This window comes from Panthera leo, chromosome C1, assembly GCF_018350215.1.
Source record: "Panthera leo isolate Ple1 chromosome C1, P.leo_Ple1_pat1.1, whole genome shotgun sequence".
NCBI classification, from domain to species: domain Eukaryota; kingdom Metazoa; phylum Chordata; class Mammalia; order Carnivora; family Felidae; genus Panthera; species Panthera leo.
In genome coordinates, this window is record NC_056686.1 from 92,360,723 (window position 1) to 92,380,058 (window position 19,336).

A 19,336-nucleotide genomic window follows, 5' to 3' on the forward strand; every position below is an offset into this window, starting at 1 on the left:
TATTTTCTAAATTTCTTTTGTACTTAATAGTAATAAAAACATTTTAAAGATCTTAAAAAGTAAAAATAGAATATGCTCTGAGAACAAATGAATACAAATATAATCTAATGATCAGCACAAATATAGTGAAGAAATAAATTTAAAGTTTGGATTTGACTTGTTCGAATAATTACCAATTTTTCATTTAACTTGTTACAATAGCAATTTTTAAAAGCTTGAAGTATCATAATTTTGTTTTTAGATACTCCAACACATTCTCCTAAATTTGTGTATAAATAGAAAATAATACATAAAATTATCGTATTTTAGGATGATTTAAAAAATTAAAGTACAGGCCTCAGATGAATCTCATCTATTCATTCACATCCTTATTTAGAAGCTGTGTGATGACAGTTAAGCCCTCTGCTGTTTTTCTCCCATGATTGACATGACAGCAGTCTGTGTGATTATGTACGGCTTGGAATTACTTTAGGTTATTGTTTGAAAATAGGACTTCAAGCAAAGCATCTTGTATTCCTTTTGCAGAAATGTTGCTGAAGTGCTGCTGAAAGGGCCAAAGATGCAAGGATTTGGGACACATTTTGAACCTTTAAGCTGTCTGACATTGACCTCCTTTCATTATTAATAAAGAAGAAGCAGGAGCTTAGGATGTATTAACACCAACTCATTAATATACTAACTGGACAATGTTCTGCAACAATTCTACATTGTAAAGAACTGGATTGGCTGAAAATAAAATAATTTCATATTTTACTCAGCTTATAATATGACTCGATGGAGGAAAATTTGATAAGCATGAGGGAAGACCATTCTTTTCATGTTCGTTACAGGTAAGACCACTACTTTCTTAGTGGGTGACTTTTAATCCTTATTAAACATGTATTTCACTCTGATCATTTCAAATTTAAATTTGAATATATTCAAATTATACTAGCTGTAGTTAGTATCTCCTATAAACTATATTTTCTTTTTGTTGTGGTAAGATTTTATATCCTTTCTATGGGAAAATAGTGGTAGAGATCAATTATATATTATCGTTTATTAACATTTTTTGGAAGAATTTATGAATAGTTACTTTATATTTTGTAACGTATAATACAGGTATAAAAATGAAATCTGTTTCTAAATGTTTGAGGTAAAAGCTGGATTTGTAATAGGACCATATGTGAATGACCTAATTTTTTTGTTTCAGTTTTTGATGGTGATCTTTTATGAGTGAACTTTTAAAAAAGTCAGTAACGGAATGGATGGGTACTTTCTTAACATGATAAACTAATAGGTTAATATTTAATGATAAAATATTAGTGACATTTTGGATACATTTAGGAGCAAAGCAATGATATCTTCATTTTTATTTTAAAATTTCTGTTTATTTTTGAGAGGGAGAGAAAGAGAGCACAAAGTGTGAGCAGGGGAGGGGCAGAGAGGTGGGGGTTGGACAGAGGATCTGAAGCAGGCTCTGCAGTGACAGCAGAGAGCCCAATGTGGGGCTCAAACTCATGAACTGTGAGATCGTGACCTGAGCTGAAGGCAGATGCTTAACTGACTGAGCCACCCATGTGCCCCCATCATTATTTAACTTTTATTCTAGAAGTTCTGGTCATTGCACTAAACTATATAATGAATATAAACATAAATATTAGAATGAAAGGCATGTAACCATTAGTAAGGTGATTAGAATACTAATAGATTCTTTAACATAAATGTCATAAGCTAATAGTAAATAAAACTTGTAGCAGTGAGGATTATTCAGCATATCTACTAAGTTGAAGGTGTTGGTTGCCAAATCCTAGATATCTTAACACACATTTAAGAAGTAGATGTATTGTACTTTGGAGCAGATTTGTGTTAGGGCATGGTGCCGAGGAAGTCTGTATAGTCTGTAATATGAGGGTATTTCTATTAAAAATAAAAAAGTTTTAGGGGCAGTTGGGTGGCTCAGTTGGTTAAGTGTCCGACTTCAGCTCAGATCATGATCTCACAGTTCGTGAGTTCAAGCCCCATGTCGGGTTCTGTGCTGACAACACAGAGCCTGGAGCCCACTTCGAGTTCTGTGTCTCTCCCTCTCTCTCTGCCCCTCCCCTGCGCACGTGCGCGGTCACGTGCTCTCTCTCTCTCTCTCAAAAATAAACATTAAAAAAATTTATAAAAATAAAAAAGTTTTGAATAAAGAAATGGGGGACATTCAACATAATTAAAATGAGCTTTTAATGTAACTCTACCCTTTTGGGCATGGTTCCAGAAGTTTGGGAGTTATCTTACATGCTTTTTTCTGCTTCTCACTCTCTGTATCCAGTGTGAAGTCATGTCAGTTTTATCTCCTAAATGTTGCTCGGAATTATCTACCCCATCTGTATCCTCCCTATCACTGTTGTGGTTTAGGCCCCCTTCATCTTCCTCTAGACTCACTCCATTCTCCATTCTCACCTCTTAGAAGCCATCTTTTTAATTTGCCACTAGGGGGCTCAGTCTAAAAACACAGAGCTAACTGTGCAAATTCTGCTTAATCACTGGTGCCTCCTAGTCACCTGTAGGGCAGAGCCAAGCTTAACATAGTATACAATATCTTCCTTTTTCTAGCTTCTGTGTATTCCTTTGTTCTTACTTTCTTCCAGTCCTAGCCTTGCACTTTGAGCTCTGGTTTCCTATACATATCTTGCTGTTCCGTGTCTCTGTGCCTTTGCTCATGATGCACTCTATGACTTGAATTATCTACTCTTGGAAACCACTTCTAAATGCCATAGTTTGGCTATGTGCCCTCCGTTTGCTCCCATAACATGCTTTGCATATCTCTTTCTTTGCATCAACTATATTAAAATTCATTTGATCTGTTTATAAGTTTGTGTCCTCTTTGGGCTCCCTTTGACCATTAACTTCCTTAGGGCAGCCATGATGCTAAGCATGTTATCTGACTCATAGTGCACGTGTGATGGAATGTATATTGAACTTCATTGGACATAACTATCAGTTGAACCTAGTGAGTAAGATTTCGTCTTGCTAAACATTTTCAAGAGTGGTATACTTAATACTGTGTAAGAGCAGCAGGTAAGGAGGAGTGGATTATACATCTACCTATGGGAAAGTTAGATTTGTCCTTTTTCTATGATATAGCATAGGTCAGACATAGTTGTGTATTGGTATAGGACTTCACCAAACGAAACTTTAAACACTGTAACTATTTTTAGTAAGAATATGCCATGGGGGACTTGGGTGGCTCAGCCAGTTAAGCATCCAACTTGATCTCAGCTCAGGTCTTAATCTCAAGGTCATGAGATTAGGCTTAAACAAAAACAGAAACAAACAAACAAAAAACCAAATCCCAATATGCCAAACAAAGCTTTAGCTTCTTCAGTGCTTTAGGATCAGTGTTCTGTATATTGATATATATTCTGTATATTGGATTATTGTATAATTGCAGGTAATACTTTTTATCCTTTATGTTAGGACTCATGGCCTGGTATAAGTTATTACTCTGCTCTGGTAAACAGGTAGCATATATTGTTTTATCCTTCTTGTTCTTTCATTTTGGAAGTCTTCATCCATCCCTGGAGAACGTTCTGTGACACAATGAGTTTATAATTTTGAAATAGAATAATTCTTTAGACACTAAGGTACCTCCTGAGAGAGATTAGAATACTTTATGAAATATTTTGTGACCTATTTATGAAGGTAGAGAGAAATGGAGACTGATAGTAAAATGAAGTTAGTTTCTAAGCTTTAAAACAGCATATATATGATGGGGGTGTCTGGGTGGCTCAGTCGGTTAAGTGGCCAACTTCGGTTCAGGTCATGATCTCACAGTTTATGAGTTCAAGCCCCACGTCGGGCTCTGTGCTGACAGCCTCTGTGCTGACAGGCCTAGAGCCTGCTTCAAATTCTGTGCCTCTATCGCCCTCTGCCCCTCGCCCACTCATGCTGTCTCTAAAAAATAAACAAAAAAAATGTTTTAACAGTATATGATTGTTTTTAAAGTAATTATAATTAGTTTTCGTAGGCATGATAGTATTAATTTTTTTTGAAAATGACTCTTTTAGAGATACATACTAAAATATTTACAAATGAAATCATATGCTTTCTGGAATTTACTTTAAAAGAATCTAGGGTTAGAGAGTGAGGATGGAAATAGAGATGAAACACACTGGTAATATTATATATTGGTAATTGTTGATGTTGAAAGATGGATGTATCAGGTTCATTAGTAAACCAGTTTCTCTTGTATTTCTTTGGAAAATGTCTTTGTTCCTACTTCAGTAACTTTCATATTATAAAAATTAGACTATTGCACACAATTTGTAAAGGAATACAGTTTTGGTGTTGAATTCTTTAATTTTGCTAGGTAAATGTAGTGGTTAATATTCTTTCCTGAAGAGTATTTGAGGAATATTGAGTTTGAGGTAATGTTAGTGGAAAGAGCATTGGATTTAGAGACAAAGACAGGATTTCATTTCTCAGCTTTGCAGTCCTGTGATCTTAATAGGTCACTCCACCTGTCTGAGCATCAATTTCCTCTTCTGTAGTAATACCTCTACAGTAATTCTCAAGAAGGTTATTTTGAGAATTTAACTTAATATACAGTAAAATCACTTTTAAAACTAAGTTACCAATCAAAACTTAAATCTAAATCAAGGTAAATTTATACTACTTTCCCTTTCGCAAGTAAACTAGAATAGATATATGTGGTAAACAGAATGGATGAAAATTGTTTGTGGGAGGTAGGATTGGTAATGGAAAAGATCCATGCCCAATTAGAACACATGGAAGGTGGAACGAAGGTCTGTAAAGAGATTTGACAGCTATAGAAGACAGCACAGTGGAGAAGATGCAGAACACTCTTGTATTGAAGCCTGAGACCTCAATCCCATTGTTTATTCTTAAATAGTATGTAAACCTTTTGAGGGTAGGGTCAAATTTGAACATAATCTGTATGAAATCTTTTTAAATGATGTAGCATTGAGGTTTTAATCCTCTCTTGTTTTCATTGATATACTATGAACACAAGAAACTAAAATTAAGAAGGTAAAGGAAAAATCTAGCGTGGAAGAAAAGTGAATAGTAATAATAATTAAAAATATAAAAATTAAATTGAAATGACATGGGATTGTGCAAAAAAATGAGGAATTATAACTATAATTATAACATTTTGGCAAAATGAAAACATTTCAGTTAAGTATAGTAGTACTGTGCTTATTTGTAGTTATTAGGAATGTACTTTCTTTGATTCTACAACTAGTTAGGCCATTAGGAAGAATAAAAGAAACTTTGTATGTGGGATGTATTTTAATGGAGGTATTTTCCCAGTTTGTCTTCTACTCTGAGTGTGTTCTTTGTTTCCAACCCAGCTGGTAAACAAATGAAGTAATTCTATTCTCTCATAGAGACAGAGAGGATATGAAATTACTTTCTCTCTTACTATTTAATGATCTTCTAAAAAATTTATAAGCCAACCTGCCTTGACTGTTATGCAATTAGATATATTTGATTTTAGGTGTTGGAGATTTTGCCAAAATGTTGACTTCTTTTCTAATAAAACATACCAGAGCTACAATATATCTCAGAATTAATCATTACTAGAGAGTTGAGGACTTTATTTTGGGAATTACTTACTGAAATAACTTTTCCAAGGTAGTTTCTCTTATAGGACATTCTTACTTCATGGACTTCAGAGACAGCTGAGCAGCCAGCAGGGTTCCAGTTTGCTGCCACTGTTTCTAATGAAATTATCTAAAATGTCTTTTTAAAAATTTGTAGCTATAAATTCAGTCTGCAGCTAAATTTTGTTACATACATAATTTGGATTGATGGTTCCGGTAAAACGTTGTGTAAGTTTCAAACCAGATAGTCAAATATTTGTGGTGAAGATGTTTATTTGAAGAAGACACTTCTCTGGTTTATATGGATATAGGCAAACATGTTGTAAACTTCCAATTTTTACATGTCTTATCTATGAATAGCCAGTTCTGCCTTGTCCCTAATTTCCTGGCCAGCCAGCTAATCATCCTGAACTGATGGTGCTGCTGTATGTAACTATTTCTCTACTTCTCCTTCAGTGAAATCATGTGCCATTATTAGTATTCAATTGTACAGTGGCGTGTAATTTTCCTTAACACTCTGTTGATGGACATTTAAGGTGTGTGTGTGTGTGTGTGTGTGTGTGTTTGCTGCTGTGAATGTCCTTTCACATATATATTCTTGAATTTGTGTACATATAACTTTAAGATCAATTCCTACCAGTGAAATTGCTCAATATATAATTTTCTTACATAATTAGAATCATGCTTAAGTTAAAAATTTTTAATAGAAAAAGTATTTTATATGTAAAAATATCATTTCCAATTTTTTTTTCCTATGGTAATTCTTGAAAGTTCAGTGGTTTCAGTATTCAGACAAATAAAGACACCTAGTTTAGGTAGCCAGTCTAGCAAAAGAATCCTTTAAGAAAATCACATTTTTTACATAGTAGTCTTTGTACTGCCTCATTTCTCTTCATACACAAAATACAGCAATCACCTCATAAAACCTCAAAAATAATCTTTTTCTTTATGAAGTCCCTAATTTTCAAAAATACAGTTTTTTTAAATATTTAATTTTGACAGAGACAGAGATGGAGCATGAGTGGGGGAGGGGCAGAGAGAGAGAGGGAGACACAGAATCTGAAACAGGGTCCAGGCTCTGAGCTGTCAGCACAGAGCCTGATGAGGGGCTTGAACTCACAGACAGCGAGATCATGACCTGAGCTGAAGTTGGATACTCAACCCACTGAGCCACCCAGGTGCCCCTCAAAAATACAGTTTTAAAGGGCAGTTTTTACTTGTGAAAGATGAAAATTGGTTTTATTAATTTGAAATGACATGAAATATAAATATAGCAGGGGTGCCTAGGTGGCTCAGTCAGTTAAGTGTCCAACTTTGGCTCAGGTCATGATCTCGCAGTTTCGGAGTTTGAGCACCGTGTCAGGCTCTGTGCTGACAGCTCAGAGCCAGGAGCCCGCTTCGAATTCTGTGTCTCCCTCTCTCTCTCTCTGCCCCTCTCCAGCTTGTGCTGTCTCTCTCTCCCTCAAAAATAAATGAACATTAAAAAAAATTTATAAATAAGTAAATATAGCAAAAATTCTAAGTTTTCTGGTTTAACTGATTAATTTTTCTGTGTGCTTTAGATCTTTCTTCTTTGTATATAATTGGTCTAATGTTGAAGCAAAATGTTAAATAGAGGTTCATTTGCATTATTTTGCCTAAATCCATTAAGTGGGGGTGAAATCACTAGTGTAATTGTGATCACACTGTATCCTTTTACTTAATTACTTGAATTATAAAAAAAGGATACCTGGATGTAAAACTTGAAATTTACCTATCATAGATAACTACATAAATCTGCTACATAACCAAAAGTCTGCTTTGAACCTTTGCAATTGGCTCTGTTAATCTTAGTCCAGACTTTTCTCTTTATCAGATTTATTTTCCACTTTTGCAATCCCATTTTAATTTATGGCTTTAAGGAACCTTGGAGTTTTATAGGCTAAAAGACAGCATCTGAAGAAACATGTTAATTGATTGGCCTGCTACTAGAAATACAAAAGTATAATCCTATTTGAATGAATTTAGGGCGAGTTGTGGTTTAATTTCTATTTCTTGTTAAAGCAGTGATTCTCAACTCTGGCTTATATGTTGGAATTACTTGGGGGTGTTTAAAAAATACTATGAGCCAGACCTCATACCTAGAGAGTGGGACCCAGCATTGAGAGCTTTAAAAAGCACCCCATATGAGCTCTGCTGTGGTGCAGCCTGGATTAGGAATCACTGCTCTGTTAGAGTTGTTCAAAGCTAATTCCAGTAAGGAGTAATTTCATGCTGTTCAACAAAATTAGAATGCTTGATGAGCTTAATCAGAGTTTCCCAAAGGGTGATATGTGTCCCTACCACTGGTGTTACATAAGGTAATTTTACTTTTTTATTTTAATACTTACATATTTGTTTTAATGTGCATTAGAAAATAAGTATCACACCAAACTCCTCACAGTTCCATGGATACTGCTTTGAAGCCAGATTTTTAAAAATTACATGTGCCAATTTCAAAGAAATTTGCCAAACTGTAGAAACACACTTAAGTGGATGATTATGTAAAATATAAACATGGCAGAAATCATAAAAATGTTAAAGAAACACAGTGGCAACTTTGGTAAAAGTCACCTTCTAAAATCTAGGATTAGAACCTAAAGTATCATTGCTTTTTCTCCAATGTATATTTAAAATAACTTAATTCTTCTAGCTTTTAAAAATCCAGTGACAGACTTTGAGAATTAGAATTTCTGAAAATATTTAAATTACTGCTTTCTAACAAAGTTTCTTGTCACTTAGTTCTCTTATAGAAGTATGCCTTATAGATCAAAATACTTTGCTCCTTTTTTTTCTGAGGTAGAGATACCATGTGGTGGTAAGGACAGAAAGGAGTGTGTGTGAGTGTTTGAGACAGAGAAAGGGATAGGGATGGTAGGAGGGCTTGATGTATGGCTGAGTAGGTCACTTAGATACCTAGATAGAGAAGAGTATTAATTATAAGACATCACCTTCCCCAGGTACCTGTTTTCTCCCACACTCTGAGGAAGTCCATAAGTCTGCCACAACTCAGAATACTTTAGGAAACACTACTTTAGGTTCTCTCATTGGTGAAGTGGGTTGCTCTGGGTGGGCCAATTAAAATGGGCTCCATGTAGAGGTATTTAGCTATCCTATATAAAAGACCTCTGGGGCTCAGAGACATTTGATTAGGCAAATTAGCTCATGCTATAAATAATAGTTTACTGTTTTATCAATAATGTATATATACTTTAATTATAGAGGCAGCTCTTCTAAGCAAGAGTAGACACAGCCAACATTAAAATTGTATTACCTGAAGTTAAAAATACTGTGGTGCAGTTATAATATAATGTTGTAAATGTCTGTCCTATGTAATTTTATAGAATGGAAGCTTCTTGCCTAGAACTGGCCTTGGAAGGGGAACGTCTGTGTAAGTCAGGAGACTGCCGTGCTGGTGTGTCCTTCTTTGAAGCTGCAGTTCAAGTTGGAACTGAAGACCTAAAAACACTTAGTGCTATTTACAGCCAGCTGGGCAATGCTTATTTCTATTTGCATGATTATGCCAAAGCATTAGAATACCATCATCATGATTTAACTCTAGCAAGGTAATTAATTTAAGCTTTTTAATACTCTTTCTCCTTGAATGTTTCTTAAAAAATGTTTATTCAATTAAAAAAAATGAACTTAATACATTTTAGTGAGTTCTGATTCAGTAGCACTGCATTTTAAAACTTTAGGCTGATCACAGTTTAATGAAATGATTTAATAGTAGTGAAATGACACTAGAGTTTAATTAAATGAATGAAAATTAATTACATTTAAATACAGAAACATAAGTTTTACATTTTTATTTAAAGTAGGTTTCAAGGCTAATAACAGGTCCTTCTTACCTAAAGCATGTCAGTTGTCCTCTAGGGAAAACTATACTCTGGCTGCTTGCTTTATTTTTAACACCATTTGCTTTCCCCTCCCCTCCCCTCCCCCCAGGACTATTGGAGATCAGCTGGGAGAAGCCAAAGCTAGCGGTAATCTGGGAAACACCTTAAAAGTTCTTGGGAATTTTGATGAAGCTGTAGTTTGTTGTCAGCGACACCTAGATATTTCCAGAGAGCTTAATGACAAGGTAATAAGGAATATTACATAGTGGGCCAAATGTTTTATTTGAAATTGCTTTGTGTTTTAATTTTACTTAATTATTCTGTAGTTTATCTAAAAGTTAATACCAATAAAGAAAATATTCATAGAAAAATAGAAGTAAGAAATTTAAAATAGTGGAGAAAAAATAGTAGACATTCTTTCATAAGTAATCATTTATTTGGTTGTATGGATGGCCATCGTAAACATTTCTTTCTCTTGACCATCAAGGATAATTATAAATAAATATATGTGATAAGCATTATAATACCTGGCTTCTGATTTCAAAACGTAAACTCTGTTGATATCTTCATCTAGGTGGGAGAAGCAAGAGCACTTTACAATCTTGGAAATGTGTATCATGCCAAAGGGAAAAGTTTTGCCTGCCCTGGTCCTCAAGACATGGGAGAATTTCCAGAAGACGTGAGAAATGCTCTGCAGGCAGCTGTGGATTATTATGAGTAAGTAGCACTGATGCAGTCCTGTGGCCCACCTAAGGCTTGGACCTGCTCTACATTCTTTATCCAGTAATACGTTTTTAAGTTTGGGAAAGGTTTTAGAATTATGGACTAGCAAATAAAAATAAACCATCAAATCGCTGCTAAAATGTTATAGTGTTGGAATAGAGTAATCCCCTCCCCAGGAAAGCTTTCCTTTAAATTGTTAACCGGTGCCACTTAGTGACAAAAACAAGAAATATCAATCGTTAGTCTAAACTATTTGGAGTAAATTTAGTTTTTTATCAGTAGAATTTCATAGAACTTCTTAGCTGTAACGGTTCCAAGATTGAATCTGTCCTTGACTCTGGACAGAAACCTGCCTGAATGGTTCAGTAAAGTGTTCCCATTTATTTCCCATAATCATCCTCCATCATACATATACCTCTAAAATTTACACTATGACTGTAAGCTTAGAAATTTTTTTGATAAGAATTTGATTTGTAAATTAAATCAATACATTTTTTTCTCAAACGTATTTTTTTCACAACTTTTGCTATCATTTAGGGAAAACCTATCACTAGTGACTGCTTTGGGTGACCGAGCAGCCCAAGGACGTGCCTTTGGAAATCTTGGAAACACACATTACCTCCTTGGCAACTTCAGGGATGCGGTTATAGCCCATGAACAGGTATAGTGCAAGGCTTTGAGGCCAGATCATTTTCCCCATCAGTGTTCTGAATAGTGATTAGATTATTCTTTAGTTTTATTATAGCTATATCTAACTAGAATTTTCTGTTTCAGCGTCTCCTTATTGCAAAAGAATTTGGAGATAAAGCAGCTGAAAGAAGAGCATATAGCAACCTTGGAAATGCATATATATTTCTTGGTGAATTTGAAACTGCCTCTGAATACTACAAGTTAGTCTAATATTTCTATAGATAAATGTAAAATGAATAGTTATGCAGTCCTATAAAATCATAGACTTTGGGTTTAAAACTTGCTTTTTGCACATACTAGCAGCAGGAACTTATACTTCTAAGCCTCAATTTCTTCATCTGTAACGGATGATGCCCAAAAGCAACGGATGATGCTTTTGGGATTGTTGTGAGGATTGAATGAAAGGATATATTAAGCATTTACTTTGCATAGGACGTGGCACATAGTCCTAAATAAATATTGTACCTTCGATTTAATCATAGCAGTATGACTCCTTTATATTTTTGTTATTTTTTATCTTTAAAACTGTTTTTAAATGAAATTCTAAACTTTTAAAGTCTTTTAAACCTGTTTAGTGTGTGGGGTATGTATATTTATATGCTTTTTTTCACCCAGTTATGTGTTTGCAAAAAGCCACAAGAAAGTCTGGTAACAAAAATATGCCCTAGTTTTCATCAGTGATCACTTAATTCTTTTCCCCACCATTGTACCCTCGTGTTGAACATTTCACCCACCCTCTCCTGCCCATCTTTGATCCTCACCATAAACTGAGGCCCCCATTCACTTGCCTGAGGAGTTGGCAAACCAACTCCTCTGGGAAAGGTCTTTCTGGTCTTTCAATAGACTTGATACATAGATAATAGGAAAGTGTAGACTGTTTGAGATTGTCTGGTCTGTGCTTTCTAGTTTGGAGTTTTCTCTAATTAGTGGGGATTGAAGGCCCATATAGACCTTAGGCAGAAGCCAGTTTGAACCAAAGATACAATGATTGAGTTGTATTTTATTGTTAAAGAATCCAGTGTGAGAGGGTTTGGGATAGTTTGTCATCTAAAAACAAAAGGTAAAATTGCTTTAGGTCCATCTTAAAAACTAGAATGTCATCCCACCCTACTTTAAACATTGACTAATGGGTAATATTTGTTCGTTGATTAGTTAGATATAAGATATCCTTGTAAATAAAATACATTACTATATAAGGAATACGTAGTTTGATTTTGATTTTATTTTGATTTATTTTTTAAGTTTTATTTATTTAAGTAAGCTCTACACCCAACATGGGGCTCAAACTCCTGACCCTGAGAGTTGGATGCTATTCTGACTGAGCCAGCCAGGCACCCCTATATTTTGATTTTAAATATAAAAGTTTCTTATATTTTAAAGCCAAAAGACATGGAAATGTCTTAATTAATAGATGATCTACTTGTATTAAATACTTAAAAATTCTGCAATAAAGTGGATGGTGGCTGTTTGAGTAAAGAACAGGAGTATGAAGTAATGAAACTTCTTCCCGCTGCCCTCTCCATTAGCAGGCTAAAACTCAGAACTCTCAGGACTGCACAAGAAGGCTATCTTAACGTTTTAAATCGCTATCCTTCAGGATAGAAAGCAGTAGTAGTAGCAGTTTGGTAAACCTACTTTAGCAATTGAATTTGTTCCAGAAGGACTTCTGAATATTTACATATTATACCGTCGAAGAATAATGGTGTGCCAGAAAAATACTCCAGGAACTCAAAGCAATTCCAGAAGTCTTGCAAAAATGTTTGAGAGGAGGCAATGTTAGAATAAGTGTGTGGTCTCCCAAGGTGACAGCTTTGAAGGTATCACCATTAAATATAAAATTTCAGGCTTGTTTGCTTAAAACTATATTATCTATCATATACCTATTTTTTGTATAATTATAAATCACATGAAATATTTGTACTATTTGGCATAAACTGTAGGAGTCATTTAAGTTACTGGATCTAAAGCATCTGTAGGCTTAAGTGCTGATAATAATAATCAAAACAGTATTTACATTTGTTAGCATCTCCTGCGAACAAGATGCCATTCTAAGCACTTCATATATACTAATTTGTTTCATCCTCACAAAACCCTGTGAGGTATTTTCCCCATTTTACAGACGAGGAAACAGAGAGTTTGAGTGACTTGCCCTGTGACAGAGCTAATAATTGCCAAAGTTGGGATTTGAACCCATTCTAACTTTAGGGTCCACACTCTTAACTGGGACACTAGGTTCTCATTGATTCAATGTGTGTTAGGTAGAATCTGGTTAATGTTTAAATGTGGTATTTAATATTTTTCATGAATCAGTGACTACTGATTCTACACATTCTACACATTAGAATTTTGAGTACTATGTTTTGAATTTTGGCAAAATGCAAAGACAACAGTATAATTGAAAAGAGAGGTTATGTGGACAAAATTTTCTTACTTTTAAGCTATTGCCACTACAACTTGGATAGTTTTTTTTAGAGACACTTGGTCTTGTGTCAGTATTCCTTTTCTCTGAAGAATATTTAATAGGGCTCTCAAATTTATTCTGAGAGTCTGGATTTGGTTCTTGTGTTTCCAAAACAACTTCATTTTGTCTGAAAGTGATGGAGAAAGTATGAGACATTAAACTCTAAAATAAATTTACTTTAGAGGCAGGAAGAAAAATTAGTGTTTTATTTTATGATTATTATAGCCAAAAATAAAAGTGATCATTATGTAAGAATTAATTTCTTTTTTTAGAAAGACACTACTATTGGCTCGACAGCTTAAAGACAGAGCTGTAGAAGCACAGTCTTGCTATAGTCTCGGAAACACATACACTTTGCTTCAAGACTATGAAAAGGCCATCGATTATCATCTGAAGCACTTAGCAATTGCTCAAGAGCTGAATGATAGGTAAGTTATACAGCTCCCTACTATAATTATAGTAAAATATAGATGCATTATTGAATCCTTAGAATTTTTCCTTTGTTTTTAAGTTTGTTTCCTTTGTTTTCTTTTTAATTCTTTTTTAAGGAATTTCTTCTGTTTTAGTTACCTTCTCTGTACGTTATTGCTTGAAGGGCTAGCATGTCATAGGAGTTTGCAATGGTCCATATAGCCTTGAACCAAGATCAATAAGTAGGTCACAAACTCGGTTGCCTGCAAAGGTCCTCCTGACTAGAACAGTGTGGGAATTGTGGTGATCTTAGAGATAAGGCCCAGCGTAAGGGGGCAGCTGTTACTCAGCTCCAGCTAACTGATGCCAGGCAGGACCAAGGGTCTGTAATGTCCAGGTACTCCTCTGTTTTCAAGAGAAGCTGGAAGTCCTGAGTTTTATTTGAAATCTTCTGATTTTTAAATATTGGTGGCTATTTTTTTTAAATAAAAAACTGTATGATAAAACAGAATCTGTGCAGGCATTTAGTCTGTGATGTTTGCTTTAGAAAGAGATTTTTACTTCAGTATGAAGAACTGCTTTTCTGTAATTGTTCAAGATGAAATATGTTACTTCAAGAGGTAGTACATTCTCTCTCCCCAGTGGTGTTCAAACCTGGACTGAATGATTACTTGGTAGGGCTGTCATGGAAAGAAAATGGGCAGTTTAACTAGAAGACCTATTAGATTTTATTATTTTATAATAAATTGTATGTTTGAAAAGGATGTTTCCCATTTTTTGCTTGACTCTGAGTTTGGTATTGTCTGGGTATTCTAATATGTCTCCAGTGATGTGATAGTATGTTCTTTATATGAAAGACCAAATCCAAGAGTGGGAGAGAGCCAAAGCATAAGAGACTCTTAAAAACTGAGCACAAACTGAGGGCTGATGGGGGGTGGGTGATGGGTATTAAAGAGGGCATCTTTTGGGATGAGCACTGGGTGTTGTATGGAAACCAATTTGACAATAAATTTCATATATTTAAAAAAAAAAGACAAATCCAAAACATTGTTTATACCATTAATTACTGCTAAATAGCTTTTATTCTACACACAGCTCTCCTTTCATATAACTATATGTTAGCTTTGAATTGTTTTGTAGAATTGGTGAAGGAAGAGCATGTTGGAGCTTAGGAAATGCATACACAGCTCTAGGGAATCATGATCAAGCAATGCATTTTGCTGAAAAGCACTTGGAAATTTCAAGAGAGGTATGTAACTAAAAAACGCCTGTCTGTGCTATGTGATTCACAAATTAGCACGGGGGAAGCCCTATTATTTCTCTGGATTTCTCCTGTATAACCTAGTAATAAATCTATGTTATTCCCTTGGCGTAAAAACTGCACAAAGCATTTTGAGATACAGATCAGAGGTCTGTTTGCATTGGCTTTGATGTAAGAAGATAGGAAGGTAAGACCAGGCATAGGGGAATGGAAAGATTACTAAAATATGCCTCCTGTCTCTACATGGAGAAGTAGCATGGTATGGAAAGAAAAAACGGGGGTTTTTTTTTTGTTGTTGTAGTTGTCTTTTTTTTTTTTTAACATGGTTGTTATAATCAAGGATTTATAATCCAGATTGTATCTGTTCCTGGGGCACCTGGGTGGCTCAGTTGGTTGAGCGTCTGACTTCGGCTTAGGTCATGATCTCGTTGTCTGTGAGTTTCGAGCCCCATGTCAGGCTCTGTGCTAACAGCTCGGAGCCTGGAGCCTGCTTCGGATTCTGTGTCTCCCTCACTCTCTGCCCCCTCCTCCGCTCATGCTCTGTGTCTGTCTGTCTGTCTGTCTCTCTGTCAAAAATAAATAAACATTGGGGCGCCTGGGTGGCGCAGTCGGTTAAGCGTCCGACTTCAGCCAGGTCACGATCTCGCGGTCTATGAGTTCGAGCCCCGCGTCAGGCTCTGGGCTGATGGCTCGGAGCCTGGAGCCTGTTTCCGATTCTGTGTCTCCCTCTCTCTCTGCCCCTCCCCCGTTCATGCTCTGTCTCTCTCTGTCCCAAAAATAAATAAAAAACGTTGAAAAAAAAAAATTAAAAATAAATAAACATTAAAAAAGTAAATTAAAAAAAAAAAAAGATTGTTATCTGTTCCTGTTCCAGTTCTGCTTTCTGGCTATTTGAGCTTGGAAATCTTTTCTGAACCTCATTTCTCATCTGTAAAATGGGAAGAATAACATCTACCTTGCAAATCATTGTAAGAATTAGAGATAGTGTATGTACAAGTGCCTAGTGTAATATCTGTTGCTGGCTTAATAGATACTATTACTATGGTATGGAAACAATATTCTAAGGAAATTTTATTCATGTGTTGGCAACTTAATGTGTCACAAAATAACCTACGTTATTATTAAATATGATTGTAGAGATTAAGAGCAATTAGTATTTAGAGAATGGAAGTATTGGTAGAATGTAATCAGCTTTCCTATTGCCATATTTTAGAAGCTTCCCTTTTCTTTAAAGCAACTATTATTAAAAAAACCCATTTCATTCAGTCTCTTAATTCTAATAGAACTGTTTTCATTTCTATTTTCTTCCAGTTTTAGGTTCATAACATTTTCAGCTAATCTTCACCATTGTCTTTAAATACTACTCTAAAATATAAATGCTTGTTGGTTGTAGGTTGGGGATAGAAGTGGTGAACTAACAGCACGACTGAATCTCTCAGATCTTCAAATGGTTCTTGGTCTGAGCTACAGCACAAATAATTCAATAATGTCTGAAAATATTGAAATTGATAACAATTTGCATGGTAAGTAACAGGTCTTCAACCCAATTTCTTTATCCTCAATTACATTTAAATTACTCATAACATGTTAACCATCTCCAGAGAGAATATATAACTTAGGAAGCTCAAATTTTTATAATACCTTTTTGCTTTACCATAGTCCTGTTGATGTATCACTGTAGAATACGGTATTTTACGGTTGTTATCTTGAACTTAGGAATGGTAAAGAAAGGTATGATTATTTTCTATAGGGTCACTCAAATTTATAAATGTTTGATGACAAAATTAAAATATTTTATTGTTTATTCTTTTTGATTCAAGTGTTTTTACATATTTGATTTTTGTTTAGCTCTTGTTTCATTTCTAAGGTTATCTCTTAGATGAAAATTAAAAGGTCTGATAATACCAGTATTGAAACGTGGGTAATGGAAGCTCTCATTCAGTGTTGATGGTGACAGAAATGTGTTTACTCTCAAGAACAATGTGGCAACATTCTGGTAAAGTTGAGGATGTACTGAGCATATGATCTGGCATTTCCACTGCCAGTTACATACCACTGATATCCAAACTGGAAGAAACACTTGCTTGTGTCACTAAGAGAAAGAGACATTTTCAAGAATTTCTGTAATAGTACTGCTTATGATAACAAAAAATAAGAAGCACTCTAAATCTCTGTCCCCAGTAGAATGGATAAAGAATTTCCTAGTCCTAAAATGGCAGTCAAAATTAAACTACACATGAACTTGGCTGAATCTCACAAACATAAAGTTTCTCAAAGGAAGCAAGTTAGATGATATATACAGTATGAGAGCATTTATTATAAAATAAACTAAATTGCTTGGAGATCTATATATATGTAAATATATAGATGAAACATGAAATATATGAAAATATAAAAAATTATAGGGAGGAGGAGGCACATTTTCAGAGAGTCACAGAGGAGTTAATATGTTGATAGTGGTTTATTTGTTAAGCTGGGTATTAGGTATCATATATTCCTTATGCCTTTAAAATATTGCTTAATCTTTAAAATATTGATTGGATATGAAAATGTGAAAATGGATATGAAAATATATTTCTCTATATTCAATGCTAACTTTATTGAAAAAACTTTTGAGGACCATGTTTATGTTTATTTAACATGTTTCCTGGTCAGCATTAAATCTCTCATCTAATGTGATCTTAAAATGAATATGAGTAACAATATAGAACTAGAGGTGTTACTTTGATTCTTGCCTTGAAATTGAAGGCCTAAAGCCTTTTCCTTGGGTTTTTACTTAATTAAAAAAAATTTTTTTATTGTTTGTTTATTTTTGAGAGAATGTGAGTGGGGGAGGGGCAGAGAGAGAGAGAGAGGGAGACACAGAGTCCAAAGAAGGCTCCAGGCTCTGAGCTGTCAGCACAGAGCCTGACACGAGGCTTGAACTCACGAGCCATGAGATCATGACCTGACCTGAAGTTGGATGCCCAACCGACTGAGCCACCCAGGAGCCCCTTATTATTTTTTTTAATGTTTATTTATTTTTGAGAGATAGAACATGAGCTGGAGAGGGCCGTAGAGAGGCGGGGCATAGAGGATCTGGAGCGGGCTCCATGCTGAAAACAGAGCCCTAGGCAGGGCTCGAACCCATGAACTATGAGATGATGACTTGAGCCAAAGTCAGAGATTTAACCGACTGGTTTTTACTTACTTAAACTACCCTACAGTTTGTTTTTTCCCCTACTATAATCATTTTAGTGGTTTTTTTAAATTTGTGTTTTTTCCAGTTTGAGAAATATTTGACATACATGATTGTAAATTAAAGGTGTACAGTATGATGACCTGATTTATACCTAGTGAAATGATCACCACAGTAGGTTCAGTTAACATCCATCTTCTCATACAGATAGCAAAAGGGAAAAAAAATTCTTCTTATGATGAACATTCTTAGGATAAACCCTCCTAGCAACTTTCCTAAGTGTCATACAGCAATGTTGACTGTAGTCATCATGATGTACGTTCTATCCCTAGTACTTATTTACCTTATAACCCGAGGTTTGTACCTTTTGACCACCTTCTTCCTTTCCCCCTCCGTAATCTCTGCCTCTGGTAAATCACAAGTTTGATCTCTTTTTTTCCTAGTTCAGGTTGTTTTTTTTCTTTTTAGATTCCACCATAAGATCATACGGGATTTGTCCTTCTCATTTTCTTTTAAGAGTTTCTGTGGATAGTATAAAACCAGTTATTATAAAATGCCTTTTCTAAATTAAGGGGTAATGTCAGTAACCAAAGTTAGTTTCCAACCAAAATGTAACTTCCCTACATCAAAGCATTTTAGAGGGAGTGTATATTCTATTTTTATGTAGTTGGTATGGAAAATTATTATTCTTAAAAAAATACATGTTTGTATGTTTCCTCCTTCCATATGGGCTTGTGTAACAGACTTTAAAATTGAATAACCTAGTCATGCTGAATTTGTAGTCTTAAGGACTTCCCCATGTATTTGAATTTTTTTTTTTTTTTTTTTTTTGTTTTTTTACAAAGGTGCACGCCCGAAGTTTGGACGCCGACACAGTATGGAAAACATGGAACTTATGAAGTTAACACCAGAAAAGGTTGGCAGCCCTTAGGTTTTTAAATTTCTTGAACTGTTATAATCAAATATTTAAGTAACTTTTAACTTACATGAATAGTTTAAATAAACCTTGTGTTGTATGGGTATCACTTTAAAATTTTCCTTTAAAAAGAATTTTTAAAAAGTGCAGTCTAAAAAGAATGTGCCTAATATGCTGCCATCTGTTTAAGAGAAGCATTATGCATCTATATCCTTTGTAGATGCTTAAAACATTTCAGGAAGAATCTC

General features: G+C 34.8%; 1 protein-coding gene across 2 annotated transcripts in view; it reads left to right on the top strand.

Moving 5' to 3' along the window:
• The first annotated feature begins 741 nt into the window (after nucleotides 1-741).
• Nucleotides 742-19,336, top strand: part of GPSM2 (G protein signaling modulator 2) — a 35,083-nt gene continuing 16,488 nt past the window's right edge. For both annotated transcript variants that reach the window (XM_042953213.1, XM_042953214.1), the window contains exons 1-10: nucleotides 742-830; nucleotides 8,954-9,175; nucleotides 9,558-9,693; nucleotides 10,023-10,165; nucleotides 10,709-10,832; nucleotides 10,946-11,061; nucleotides 13,595-13,750; nucleotides 14,874-14,982; nucleotides 16,388-16,517; nucleotides 19,018-19,088. In XM_042953213.1, the coding sequence (XP_042809147.1) occupies nucleotides 775-830; nucleotides 8,954-9,175; nucleotides 9,558-9,693; nucleotides 10,023-10,165; nucleotides 10,709-10,832; nucleotides 10,946-11,061; nucleotides 13,595-13,750; nucleotides 14,874-14,982; nucleotides 16,388-16,517; nucleotides 19,018-19,088 (1,263 nt within the window). In that variant the 5' untranslated portion in view covers nucleotides 742-774. The remainder of the gene's footprint in view (nucleotides 831-8,953; nucleotides 9,176-9,557; nucleotides 9,694-10,022; nucleotides 10,166-10,708; nucleotides 10,833-10,945; nucleotides 11,062-13,594; nucleotides 13,751-14,873; nucleotides 14,983-16,387; nucleotides 16,518-19,017; nucleotides 19,089-19,336) is intronic.